Source organism: Giraffa tippelskirchi, chromosome 10, assembly GCF_054371585.1.
Source record: "Giraffa tippelskirchi isolate mGirTip1 chromosome 10, T2T-mGirTip1v1.2.pri, whole genome shotgun sequence".
NCBI classification, from domain to species: Eukaryota; Metazoa; Chordata; class Mammalia; order Artiodactyla; family Giraffidae; genus Giraffa; species Giraffa tippelskirchi.
The window spans coordinates 156418296-156432585 of NC_137284.1; the positions used below are offsets into that span (position 1 = coordinate 156418296).

Below are 14290 nucleotides of genomic sequence, written 5' to 3' on the forward strand. Positions count from 1 at the left end.
CTGCAAGAAGCCAGGCTCAGAGCCACGGGGCTGCCCACGGGTGCATGGCGGGGTGGGGGGCTGCTTCAGGGCTCGACATCCCTGAAGGCCCTAGGGAGGCTGCGACGGAGGTCCTGGAGGGTTCTGCGCTCTAGGGACAAGCTCCCCTTGGTGGAGTCTCAGCTCACCAGCCCCTTCCCCGAGGCCCCCCTGACACGACGCCCCTGCTCACACCCCCCTCCCAGGGGCCCCTGTTCCCAGCTCACCCTCCAGCTGGCATTCTAGATTTTTCTAAAGTCTGGCCCCATCGTCTCTTTCTAGATGTTTCCTTGACTAGGCAAGACCCCCCACCCCGGTCTCCACCAATCCAGCCTTACCCCTGCGTCCAGAGCAGACGCCAGCCACCTTCTCCCCCTGGCTTGCACCTGAGCCCCTGAATGTTTAGCCTTAGTGCCTGTCCTGGGGGCCCCTCTCCAGGCAAGCGTCCCTTACCTCTGCCTATGTGCAAGCCACTGAGCCTCCTCCGTGGTCTTCACGCCATTCTCAGACCAGCACGACACATATGCAATAAATAACATTTATCAGATGGGTTAACTTGTGGGTGTCTGGCTTATCCACTGATGGGGCCCAGAGATACAGCACAGCAAGGAAGGCCAGGGCCCGGGTGCCCTGGGGGGTTCACTTAAACATGTACAGAAATGGTGAATCCCTACATCGGGTTTAACACAGTGATGTAGGCAATTATACGTCCAAACCAAAATCAAAAGACGCTTGCTCCTTGGAGGAAAAGCGATGACAAACCCAGACAGCGTATTAAAAAGCAGAGACATTACTTTGCCGACCAAGGTCCATGGGGTCGCCAAGAGTCAGACGTGACTGAGCGACTGGACAACAACAAAACCTAACAAACGAGGACTTCCCTGGTGGTCCAGTGGCCAAGGCTCCACTCTCCCAATGCAGGGGGCCTGGGTTCAATCCCTGGTCAGGGATCCCACATGCCTCAACTGAGACTCAAGGCTGTCAAATAAATAAACATAAATAAATACTTAAAAAACGACAACTACAACGAACAAGCTCGTAGAAAAAGAGATCAGAGTGGTGCTTACCAGAGGTGGGGGTGGAATGTCGGGGAGGGGAGTTGGATGAAGATGGTCACAAAGGTATGTAATTATTTTCAGGAAACTCAAACAGGGGCTCTGTATCAACCTAGAGGGGTGGGATGGGGAAGGAGATGGGAGGGAGTTTCAAGAGGGAGGGGATATATGTATACCTATGGCTGACTCGTGTTGCGGTTTGACAGAAAACAACAAAATCCTATAAAGCAATCATCCTTCAATTAAAAATAAATAAATTAAAAAAAATGAAGATACAACTAATGCTGCTAGATGTTATGTATGATAGTTGTTAAGGGAGGAAATCGGAAAAGTTTTTATCACACAGAAACTGTTTTTTCTTTTATTTTGTATCTATTTGTGATGATGGATGTTCATTAAACTTACTGTAGTAATTTCATGAGGTATGCTGGCCACCCTGAACATATACAGTGCTGAATGCCAACTGTATTCTGATTTTAAAAAGTTTATGCTTGGATTTCCCTGTAGTACAGTGGATAAAAATCTGCTTGCTAATGCAAGGGACGTGGGTTCGATCCCTGGTCTGGGATGATTCCACATGCCTCGGAGCAGCTAAGCCCATGCACCAGAGGTACTGAGGCCATGTGCTGCAACTACTGAAGCCTGTGAGCCTGTGCTCTCCAACAAGAGAAGCACTTCAGTGAGAAGCCCCCACACCGCAGCAAGAGGTGGCCTCTGCTCACCACAACTGGAGAAAAGCCCACACAGCAACGAAGATTCAGCACAGCCAAAATAATAACAATAATAATAAATGAATATATATTATATTCTGCCATTATTTTTAAAAATGTCTACAGTTAACTGTAAAAATTTTCTTTTAAAAAGCCATGTTGGTACAGAGTACAGACTTCATGGCTACTCTCAAGCTCGCCACAGTGGCCCAAAAGCTGGGTGTGAATTTGCCTTTACACCTTCAGCTGGAATAGCTCATCCATCTCTCTCTGCAGTGGGATCGTCTCAAACTAAGTCATATTTTAAAATACGAAATATGTCCACAGAAAGGGACACAGCAATTTAAAGAAATGGCCCCTTTGTATAAAGCACCCACAGGCCTAATTTTTTTAGTCTAAATTTAGAATATCAGAGTTTCCTTATAGAGAGTCTTCTTGCAGTGCAGTGAACACACAGCTCTAGGGAAAATGGAGCCGGACAGAGGTCCATGGGATGACCTCAGAGACACGTGCTCTTCCTGGTCTGGGCAGCCCTCACCCACCTGGGCCTGGGTATCTTGGGTCTGAAGGAGCCACACCCACATGGATCTCCTGCCTGGTCCTCAAGTAGCTACCGAATGCCTGGCAGGGATCAAGTTCCATCTTAGGCTGTATCAGTTTTGGTTAAGTTTATCCTTATTTAACAGCAAAATCCAAAATAACAGTGGCTTCAGCAAGAAAGAGGTTTATTCTTCTTTCACATAAAAAAAAAATGTCTAAAAGACAGGCAGTCCATAGCTAGTATGGCAGCTTCGCAAGATTAACCCAGGCTCCTATCTTTATTCTCCACTAACCTCATTCCTTCCATCCTCAGCAGTCGCCTTATGACCCAAAATGGCTGCGGAGCTCCAACCCTCACATCTACATTCATGGCGGGGGGGGGGTAAAAGGAACTAAGGGGGATTTACTTCTCCCTCTTTATTTATTTATTTTTTGCCCTACTTTGCAGCATGTGAGATCTTAGCTCTCTGACCAGGGAATCAAACCTTCGCCCCCTTCAGTGGAAGCTCGGAATCTTAACCATTGGACAGCCAGGGAAGTCCCCAGTTCTCTCCCTTTTTAAGAGTCTTTCTAAATGAAAACAACACTCGCCCATATAGCTCGCTGAATAACTGTCACCTGCCCTACCGAGCCATACGCATTGGCATGAAATGAAACCGAGGTCCTGAGACTGAGGAAGACGAGGAACAGGAATCAGAGAGATTCTGTCACAAGCAGAGAGAATGAGACAGTCTCAGCAGCTCAGGAGTTTAACGAGAACAGCCCAGCCAGGTTCATCAGGCTCTGGGTTGAATTTTCTCGAGGCAGGTCCTGGAGAGCCCAGGCACGATTGTAGGAGGACATCCCCAGGGCCGTGGACCTGGAGGAGAAGCTGCGGGAAAAGTACAATCGGTGGGGCTCTCTTTCCTTTATCTTCTGAAGATAATCGTGGATCTAGAGGCCCCTCTCAGCCACGTGACCCAGAGAAGCCTGCAACGAGGGCAGACTCGAGAAGCAGAGGTGTGTTAGGAGTTGCCGGGGCTGCACGGGGGAACCTGCAGCAGAGGTCCATTGTGCCTTGTTTGAGAGAAAACCTGCTTTTCTGGGAGTGGATCTGCTCCCTACCCTGTCCCGCCGACAAACCAGTCACCACCAGTCAGGTAGATGCTGCAGAGGTGGCCCTGCCCTGGCGATGGCCACACTGAGCTCAGCAGGGAGGTCAGGAGCAGGGCGGTCAGCTGGCAGTGATGGCCACCACTTTCCCCGAACGTCTGAGAGCGATGCTGGGCTGAGTGGTACCCGCTGAGGATGGCCTTCCAGGTGTCGGAGACTCCCCGAGTCCCCCTGGGCATTGGGAACCCCTTTGGGGTGCTCCACGTGCCAGGCCACACCTGCCCTGGACCTTTGCACGCAGCTTCTCCCACCTGGATCCCTTCTGCCCCCTCTTCCCTCCACTCCCTTCCCCACTGGCTGCGATCTAATGCTTTAGAGCCTGTTCTTGTCCACAGCAGCCTTCCTGCACACTGAAATCGATCCTCCTGACATCTCAGCTTACTCCTTAACATTTCATTATGCACTTTAATTACCACGGACGCGTGTTTGCTCAGCACCTATCCTGTTCCCCACGGTCCCCAGCAGCTACACCCACATCCTAAGGTAGGAGCTTAATAGACGTGTTCGGCGAATTCAACCTTAACGTCAGAAAGAGCCACAGACACAGAGCAGGAGGTGGGAGCCCCAACAGTCTGATGCTCATGTCTGAGGCCCGGGTGGGTGCGGAACCAGGCAGAGAGGACACACAGGGCAGGGTTGGGAGGGGGCGGACCCTGGGCGGGGCGTCAGATTGTGATTGGAGCTCTGCTCCAGGGCGATCCCCACTGGGAGCGACTTGCGGGCCTCCCAGAGCTCACAGGTGATGCTGAGTCCCCAGCGCACCCTTGTGCTGGCCTGGCCACACCTCCCTGTCACTTTCATCCAGAAACACGACCACGATTAGGGACTCCCAGACTCCACGCGGAAGTGACCACAGAGCATCCCTGGCAGTGTGTGTGCTCAGAACCCACTTGCCATGAGTCCATCGGCCACACTGAGGGCAGGCTTGTGGTCATTTGATGGACCAGCCCTGATGACCAGTGTGGTGTTGGCGGTGGTGGTGGGGGAAGGAATAGGTGGCACCTGTGAGCTGGTCTGCAGTCACTCACGGGCATTTTCTGAGGCTTGGAGATGGGATGGAGGATCCGAAGGAGACCCTCCAGGCACAGACAGCCTTTCACCCTGTTCCTCGGGGGCCTGAGCTGCTGGATGTGTCAGACTAGGAGTCCACGGGATCTGGACCTGGGGACACCAGCCCCTCCTCCCCTCTGAGCTGGAGGCTGGGGTCTCAGGGCAGGCAGGTCGCCACCCAGTGGAGTCGGAAACACTTTGAAATTATGGGCAAAGAGAACAAGTGAGAACTATGGGGGTAGTAGCATCCTGCATTGACTAGATTTTCTTATTTTCTATGTTCTCTACGGTCTGGCATCTGGGGTCTGGCTGACTGGGGAGGCCTGCCCCTCCCGGGGTGAGCCGGCCACTCCCTTGCAGGGAGCCTGATTTTCGTATGCAAACAAGCCAATCCAGAGTCCTACTGGGAGGCACCCTCCTGAAGCTGGTCCTTATGCTCTAGAAGGCGCTACCCTCTACCTGATCATCTCAGGGACAGGTCCCGAACTACAGACAGCCCCCAGACCCCAGCGTCTGCTGAAATGACTCAGCTAGCCCATCCCAACCCTGCTTGCTCTGCCTGGCCTTGTCTCTCCCACGGAAACCACAGTGAAGGCTCCCGTCCATCCTTTCCCCTGGCTTCTCTGACCCCCTCCACTGACCCTGGAGCTTCCCCACATGGTCCTGCAGGGCATGGGGGTGGGGGGCTGTGCGCCCTCCTCTTGGGAACTGGGAGTGACCAACGGCCTTTCCATGGGGTTCACTCCTGACCTGTCAGCCTCACGGCACCTGAGTAACAATGAAACTGACATTTAAATACACACCTCCCCATCATCTTGGGACTTCCCTGGTGGTCCAGTGGTTAAGAATCCGCCTGCCTATGCAGGGGATATGGTTTCAATACCTGATCTGGGAAGATTCCACATGCCAAGGGGCAACTAAGCCCACGTGCCACAACTACTGAGCCCAACGCCCTAGAGCCTGTGCTCTGCAACAAGAGAAGCCACCGCAGTGAGAAGCCCAGCAACATGACTAGGGAGTAGCCCCCGCTCATCGCAACTAGAGAAAGCCCGTGAGCAGCAACAAAGGCCCAGAGCAGCCAAAAATAAATTAGTTAATTAACAAAAAATGAAAGTACACCTCCCCATTTTCTACACTAGGTCTTTTTCTTTCTTTGCTCTGCACTGGCAGACATGAGAAGGACTCCCCATATCCATACAGAGTAAATCTTTTGTCAACAGAAAAGCTGCAAGGAAAAACATGCAAGGAAAAACTTGATTCTGACTAACATTTCTCAGAAACCCTTGCAGTAGCACACGTGCTCTTGACTGATTTCCCAGGTATGAGCACCGAGGAAGGAAGACAACCAGCCTGAGGCCTGGGGCTCGGAACTCAGCGGGCAGGGGCTTGTCCTCCTTCTCTCAGCCTCATCTCCCCACAAAGCCGAAAGTCTCTAGGAGGCAGGGGCTTGGGTTGGGGGCATTTAGAGTCTTAAAAAAATTCTTTCTTTCTTTTCTTTGTTTTTGGCTGTGCTGGGTCTTGGCTGCTGTTTGGGCTTTTCTCTAGTGGCCGTGAGCGGGACCTATTCTTTGATGCTGTGGTTGGGCTTCTCATTGCGGTGGCTTCTCTTGTTTTGGAGCACAGGTTCCAGGGTGCTCAGGCTTCAGTAGTGATGGCTCCTGGGCTCCAAAGCACAGGCTCAGTGGCTGTGGCCCACGGGCTTAGCTGCTCCGCCGCACGTGGGATCTTTCCGGATCAGGAATCGAACCTGTATCTCCTGCATTGGCAGGTGGATTCTTCACCACTGAGCCAGCAGCGAAGCCCAGGGATTTGGATTATGGACATGAAAGCGTCAGGACAGCTGAACGCAGGCGAGGCTGAGCCCTGGCAGTTTTATCATTCATCTGCTGTGCATCTGTGAAGTCACTAGTATTGGCTGGTTTGTGCTCCCTCTTTCAGCAAAGCCTTGTAGTCATCTGAGTCACCAAAATGCCCTCTGAGCCCTCCACATGTCTGTCTCAGCAGTGCCCTTGGCCCTGGAGCCCCAGGCAGATGCCGCGTCCCCGCTTCCAGCCTGGGTTTGCTGGAGGCTCACACCACACCTCACCACACAGCTCTGGGGACACCGATCACCCCGGACTCCATGGGCCACACATAGGTCTGAGCTGGGGCCTCCCTGGGAGAGGACACACTCCCTCCTGGGGATTATGCCCTGACCACCACCACGGTCAGGAGACACCTGTGGAGGCCAGCAGTCCAGGGCCAAGGGCAGCAGCGGTCCCAGAGGTGTCCTGGTGCTTGGGTTCTTGAGAGGGTCTGGACCATGTGTGTTTTCCTTCTCGGTCATTAAAGACAAACTAGGAGTTGAGGAAAACAGTGGAAACAGTGACAGATTTTATTTTTGGGGGCTCCAAAATCACTACAGATAGTGACTGCAGCCATGAAATTAAAAGACATTTGCTCCTTGGAAGGAAAGCTATGACAAACCTAGACAGTGTATTAAAAAGCAAAGATATCACTTTGCCGACAAAGGTCCATCTAGTCAAAGCTATGGTTTTTCCAGTAGCCACGTATGGATGTGAGAGTTGGATCATAAAGAAGACTAAGCACTGAAGAATTGACGCTTTTGAACCGTGGTGTTGGAGAAGACTCTTGACAGTCCCTTAGACTGCAAGGAGATCAAACCAGTCCATCCTAAAGGAAATCAGTCCTAAATATTCATTGGAAGGACTGATGCTGAAGCTGAAACTAATACTTTGGCCACCTGATGCGAAGAGCTGACTCATTGGAAAAAACCCTGATGCTGGGAAAGATTGAGGGCAGGAGGAGAAGGGGACGAGAGAGGATGAGATTGTTGGATGGTATCACTGATTCAATAGAGAAGAGTTTGAACAAACTCCAGGAGGGAGTGAAGGACAGGGAAGCCTGGTGTGCTGCAGTCCTTGGGGTTGCAAAGAATCAGGCACGACTTAGAGACTGAACAACCACAAGTGAGTTGAGGATAGAAACCACCTTCTCTTTAAATGTCCCAGGTTCTCAATCTGCTCTGGATGCCAGAAGCCCCAGATGATGCTCTCCTGGGTGCCGAGCTCCCTGGGCCCTTAGACTTACCCTGGACCAGGTCCCAGCGGGAGGACCTGGGTGACACAGCAGCAGGAGTCGTCTGACTCCGGCCAGGCTTTCCAGCCCCGAGGCATCTTCATCACCGTGAGGGGTCACTTTGTGAGGTCCACCCCCTCCCACCTTACTTCTTTCTCCCTTATTCCTCTGTTCACTCCACCAGGCTCTGCGATCGGGTCCCACTGTCTTCACACACACCCTCAGTTCTGGAATCACAGACTTGCCATGTCCGGTGTCAAGACTCTGTGCCCACAAGCAGGCTCCCCGGAACCACGCCTCCTCCAGGCAGCCTGCAAGCACCCACTTCACTGTCTCCATTATCACTCGGGCCTTGTTTCTAGAACGTTCCTAGTCTGTCCCCCTGGGGGCTGCGAAAGGAAGGGGCACTGAGAGTGAAGGCCGGCTGCTGCTGTCTCCTCCGTCCTCACCTCCACCCCTGGGGCACGCACACCCCCGCCGGTCTGTGCCCGCCTGTCAGGTGGTGACCGGCCCACTCGCCGGTGATCCAGGCTGGCCTCTGGGGGCGGATGAAGTCAGAAGTGCTTAACCAAGATTTCCCCGCGAAGCCCCTTGCCTGGGCCTCTCCTTTCACCTGTCACCCTTGGAGGCTGGGCCAGGGCCACATGCAGCATGGTGACGGCCACACAGAGGAAAACTAGGCCAAGGAAGATGAGCCCTTCCAGCTGGGCTTGGGGTGGGGAGGATGGGCGAGAGGTGGTGAGTCAGCCTCCTCTGACTTCTAGCCTGGATGACCCACCCCGAACCCCAAACGCCTCCCCCAGACATTACAGAGTCTGAAACCCCGACCCCCACCTTGCAGATGAGCTGCAGGTTCTCTGGGGTCTCCTGTGTGGGCGCAGGTTCGGCAGAGAGGTTCGGCCGCTTCGGGTGGGCGCTGGGCCTGTGGAGGGGTGGGGACATAGGCTCATAACCCCAGCTCTGCCCTCATAGTTCCGTGGCCTTGGGCAAGGCCCCAGCCCCCAGAGCCCAGCAGCGCTGGCTCAAGACCCCCGGGGGCTTCATCTCACGCCCCCTTGCCCACAAGATGGTGAATAAACCTGCCTCTGTCCCCCCTCCTGCAGGGACCCCGACTAAGGGCTTCACCCTGCTTCCTGCTGTCCAGTCACACTGGCCCCTCGGTGCCCCTAGACCCAAGGGTCTCCCTCCCCAGGGCCTGGGCCTTCCGTCTGTCTGGAAGGACCTGCCCCGGGGGTCCTCATGGTGCCTCCTCCTGCCTCCTCCAACCCCCAGTCCTGGCTTTTCCTCCACAGCACTCACCACTGCCCGGCATCGCAAAGGAAAACTCGCTCAGCTGTCCGAACAAGCCAGACACAAGGGAGAAATACAGTGATTCCACTCGTGAGGCACCCGGAGCGGTCATTTGAGAGAAGCAGGAAGGAGAAGTTGGGGGGAGTGCCAGGACTAGGAGGGCAGACAGAATGGACAGCTGTTAAAAGGGACAGAGGTTTGGTTGGAGAAGCTGGGAAGTTCTGGAGATGCAGGTGGTGATGGTCTGCTCAACAGCGCGAATGAGCTCAAGTCCAGTGAAGAGGATGGGTAAAAATGGGTAAGATGGTAAGCCTGACGTTCCGTCTATTTTGTTGTAGTGGTTGAGTCGCTAAGTTGTGTCTGACCCTTTGTGAGCCTGGGGACCGCAGCACGCCAGGTTCCTCTGTCCTCCACTGTCTCCCAGAGTTGACTCAAACTCATGTCCATTGAGTTGGTGATGCTACCTAACCATCTCATCCCCTGTCTATTTTATCACAGTTTAAAGAACCACCTCGGTGGCTTGCCCCGGGAGGGTGCACTGGTGTCTGCACCCCCAGTGTTGGCACTGAGCTGCTCAGATGCTGGTGGGACTGGCAGAAAGTGAAGCAAAAGTGGAAGTGTTCATCACTAGTTGTGCCCGACTCTTTGCGACCCCGTGGACTGTAGCCCGCCAGGCTCCTCTGTCCATGGGACTGGCAGGGCGCTTCTCACTACGGAGCCTGAAAATGGACACTGTTCTTCCATTTTCCCTCCTTCTCTGGATGCTCGAAATGTTCCATCATAAATAACCAAATACATATATTTGAATGAGTGACCGAAACAATACTAGGTTCTCTCAAGGCCACCCCAATCTGGACACCTGAACCCGGGTGGGCAGGCAGGTACCCAGAAGCAGCACGGAGATGACAAGGGGCCGGGCAGGGAGCAGAGGGTCCCGGGATGGGGGGGACACGGAGGGGAGGCAGGGCAGCAGCTGTGCCCACTGCTGAGGCAAAGATGACCCACAGTCCCCGCAGTGGCACAGCCAGCTGCGGGCTCCGCTGGCATTAACCGGGGATGAGAGACTGGGACAGGCAGTGTTGGGGTGATGCGTGAGCCCGGGCAGGAGGAACTCTGGAGTTTTGTTCCAGACGTGGTTGCACATTCATCACAAGGAGGGGCTAACAGGAGGAGGAGGCTCAGTGCAAAATAAGACTTGCCGGGGGCTCTGGTCTCAGTGTCCCCTGGACCCCGGCCGCGTGGGGACACACCCTCCTGACGCACCCAGAGGCTTCCCGGCTCTAGTGTTGGCCCTCAGAAGGGTCCTCTTAAGGCTCCAGGCAACTTCTGTTTAATCACTCGCCTCTCACGACAGAGGCTGGAAAAGTTGCTACAGTCAGTTTTCTGAACTGAGGAGCAAAATCCTTTCCTAATCTGCCTTTTACATTTTTATTACTATTGCTACACGCTCTTTGTCCACGTCATCTGGATCTCTGTTGACCAAAGAGGCTGAAAGTGAAGGCTTAAGTTCAAAGCATCGCTGGGTTCGCCCACAGAGTACGGCACCTGCAGCGGGAGGCGCCTACTGAGCTTTGTAGGGGGGTGGGGGGCTGGGCGGGCCCTAAGCTCTGGGCCAAAAAGGGCAAGCTTCTCGTAAACCAGAACTTTCTGGGGCATTTTGTTACCGAGCTTGAAGTGTTTAAAACCAGCCAGGGGCAAACGTACATGGATTAAGTAACTGCCAATCTGCTGGGCCTTGCTTTCCCTCCTGTGGTTGTTCTGGCTGCTCAAGAGCCTAGGAGGGGACTTCCCTGGTGGTCCAGTGGTTAAGAATCTGCCTTCTAATGCAGGGGACATGGGTTCGATCCCCTGGTCAGGGAACAAAGATTCCATACATTGCGGGACAACTAAGCCTATGCATTACAACTACTGAGCCCATGTGCCTCAACAAAGACCCAGCACAGCTAAAATTAGAAGAAAAAAAAAGAAAGAAAGGAAAGAGGCTACAGGGATGGCTGTGTGTGTGTGTGTGTGTGTGTGTGTGTGCAATTGTGTGTAATAAAGAAGATGCATGTGTGTGAGGAACAACCTCACCTTGAACTGGAACAGAGGATACGGTGAGTGGTTCCTGGAAAAGACTGATGGGGCCACAGAAGCAGCCAAACAGCACACCGAATCGTGCCGACCACTTACGTTCACTTGATCTGGGGTAGACGGAGGGTGGGTGAAAGACGGACATTCTCACAACCCTCATGGAAGCTTTCTTAGAAGAAGAAAGAAGACTTCTCTGAAATTCTTAAACTCCAGGGTTTCGCCAGTGGCTCAGGAGATAAAGAATCTGAGACACAGGAGATGTGGGTTGGAGATGTGGGTTCGATCCCTGGGTCTGGAAAATCCCCTGGAAGAGGAAATGACAACCCACTCCAGGATTCTTGCCTGGAGAAGTCCATGGACAGAGAAGCCTGGTGGGCTACAGTCCATGGGGTCAGGTGCAGTCGGACCCGACTGAGTGACTACACCCCCACATAAGGATCACTGTAGGGAGGAAAGGGATCGGCTGGAAGGGAATTAAAAGAAAGCAAAACCCTGAAACAATGCTGCTGGAGAACCAGGAAAAACCAGGGAGTGACCGCATTTCAATCCACCCCATAACCAGCAATTCTCCAGTGAGAACCTGTGATGCTTCAAGGTGTCAGAGTTGGAAGATGGATGGAAAGCTTCCTTGGGGATGTGCTCCTTGTCCCTAAGAAGCCCTGAGGTCACTGAATAGGCAGTTGGGATGGTTTCAGATAGGAGTGGTTCAGTCTGGTCTTGGGGAAGGTGTAGGTGGCAGGCAGGGAGCTGGGAGGATGCTCGGTCCACACTCTCTGTTTTGCTCAGTTTTTTTATCATCTGATGTATCCACACCACACATGACTGAGGGGCCAGCACCTGCTGCCTGCCCCTGCTCTCATGCCGGGACTCAGACAAAAGGAAAACTGGATACGTGGGCTCTATCCCAAATCCCAGAGGAAGGTTCTAAAAGACACTCTGATTTTCCTGACCTGGCGGTCAGAGCTGGCATTTGCATGTGAGCATTTGTAAAGCCTGGTCAACATGCAAATATTATTTTTGATTTCGGAAGCAGAACAGACAGGATGACAGATTTAAAACACAAGGGAGAAACCACTGTCTGGCAAATAATAAGCATTTTTTTTTGCTAATGGGCCCACCCATGCCTATTAGCAAAACCAGACTTTTAGTTAAATAACAAGTTTAGACTTTGCTCTAGAGTAAATGAATGTTTATTACTTTGTTGTTTAAAAGAAGAGTCTTCTTTTCAAACCACGTCTAATTAAGCCTGAAGCTGAAGCTCCAGTACTTTGGCCACCTGATGTGAAGAGCTGACTCATTGGAAAAGACCCTGATGCTGGGAAAGATTGAAGGTGGGAGGAGAAGGGGACGACAGAGGACGAGAAGGTTGGATGGCATCACCGACCCGATGGACAAGAGTTTGAGCAAACTCCGAGAGTTGGTGATGGACAGGGAGGCCTGGCGTGCTGCAGTCTATGGAGTCGCAAAGAGTCAGACACGACTGAACGAGTGTACAACAACAATTAAGTCCAGTGTGTCTGTCATCCGCCACCTCCTCCCCTGCCGTGTCAGGCTAGGCACTGTTCTCCTCCAGCAATTCACCTTTGCAGGCGGTGCGATCAGACACTGCTCTCTAATTCCTTCACAAGACTGAAAACTCCCTGAATTTCAGAGCTGCTGTCTCCTGTGCTTATCCTCCCTGGGGTTACTGGTGGCATACCAGGTCCATTCAAAGCTTCTGGAAGTAATCGGCTAAAATGGGTGTAGCAAGCGATGTCGGCAGGTTTTATGTTTACCTTTTTTCTTTTCTTACTGCAGGCACTACCTTGGAGATACTGCAAGTTCAGTTTCCAACCCATTGCAATAAAGTGAATATCAGAATGGCGAAGGGAGCCACACGGATTTCTCAGTTTCCAAGTGCATATATGAGTAATGATCATACAATAATGTAGTCTACTAAGTGCGCAATAGCGTTATGTCTAGAAAACAATGTACATCCCTTAATTAAAATACTTCACTGCTAAAAAAAACGCTAGTCATCATCTGACAACACAGGGGAGCCACAAACCTTCAATTTGCGTAAAAAAAAATTATGCAATGACATGAGGTATGCCTATATTCCAGGCTTCCCAGTTGGCTCAGTTGGTAAAAAGTCTATCTGCCTGCAATGCAGGAGATGCAGACAGACCCAACTTCGATCCCTGGTTTGGGAAGATCCCCTAGAGGAGGGCAAGGCAGCCCACTTCAGTATTCTTGCCTGGAGAATCCCATGGGCAGAGGAGCCTGGTGGGCTGCAGTCCATGGGGTCGCAAAGAGTTGGACACAGCTGAAGAGACTGAACACACACACATGCCTATATTCCAGTCTCTATGTACTGCCAAGATGTTTTGCCAAAGTCATTTCCCTACTACACAAAATGATTATTTTTGGCCACTTACCATGTTGCCTTCTACCCAAGGAACACAATTTAGTGCACCTGTCAGCTTCCCCATCTTTGCTACCACTGGGCTGTGTGAGTGGGGCTGCTATCCTGTCTTAGGGGAGAGTGTTCAGGAATACCCATGTTCTACAAGCAGCAGCCTTCAGTGCAGGCAAACTCCCAATTCTTAGGAAGTCCACCCTACTTTTGAGTGGGCAGGCCTTAGCCAGGCCCCTGGGAAGCTGTGGCTGCTTTGAAATCCACCTGCCCGACTCCAGCCAGACAGGGTGCCTCCCTCAAACCCGCAGGTCACTGTAAATACTGAACTGTAGATGGTTCACCCCACGCTCCAGGCACAATGATCCTGACCCCCTGTACCCAGAGAGGCTGCAGAAGGTCCCAGAAGCCAGGGAGATCACACAGCGAGCTTCTCCTCCCCACCTCCCACGGACAAAAATCAAGGCAGGCGTTAACCCTTCCCTCCCACGTTAACCCTTGACCACCCGATGACACAGCCGTGGGGCCAAGGCGGCAAGAGAAGGAATCCTCAGTGATCCCCGGAGCTAGTTTTCTCTACACACGCACATCTCCTACTTCATAGCTGCCAACAACAGTTCTGGTCCATTCTTACTTTTCCCCAGGCTGCTGCTTTTGCCTAAATGAATGCCAGTCCCATTGATCACTCAACCTCATCAGGGCCAGTTAGAGAAAACAGCCTCCGGGAAAGCACTGCCGGGCAGTTCAGGACAGCGAGGGGCAGGACTGTCCGTAAGGGCACACTTCCCCGTCTGTCCCCTCTGCCTGACAAGCATATCCACACACAGCTGTCCCCTGGGTGGCTGTACACACACACACACACACACACACACACACATGTCCCCTCTGCCTGACAAGCATATCCACACACAGCTGTCCCCTGGGTGGCT

At 52.7% G+C, this 14290-nt stretch overlaps 1 protein-coding gene across 20 annotated transcripts in view; it reads right to left on the reverse strand.

The window, feature by feature from the left end:
• PRKAG2 (protein kinase AMP-activated non-catalytic subunit gamma 2) overlaps positions 1-14290 on the reverse strand; it is a 299855-nt gene that overhangs the window by 157280 nt on the left and 128285 nt on the right. For 2 of the 20 annotated variants that reach the window (XM_081533509.1, XM_081533508.1), the window contains exon 2: positions 8438-8525. The exons of the other annotated variants lie outside the window; for them this stretch is intronic. In XM_081533509.1, coding sequence (XP_081389635.1) covers positions 8438-8525 — 88 coding nt within the window. The remainder of the gene's footprint in view (positions 1-8437; positions 8526-14290) is intronic. 20 annotated transcript variants of the gene reach the window in all.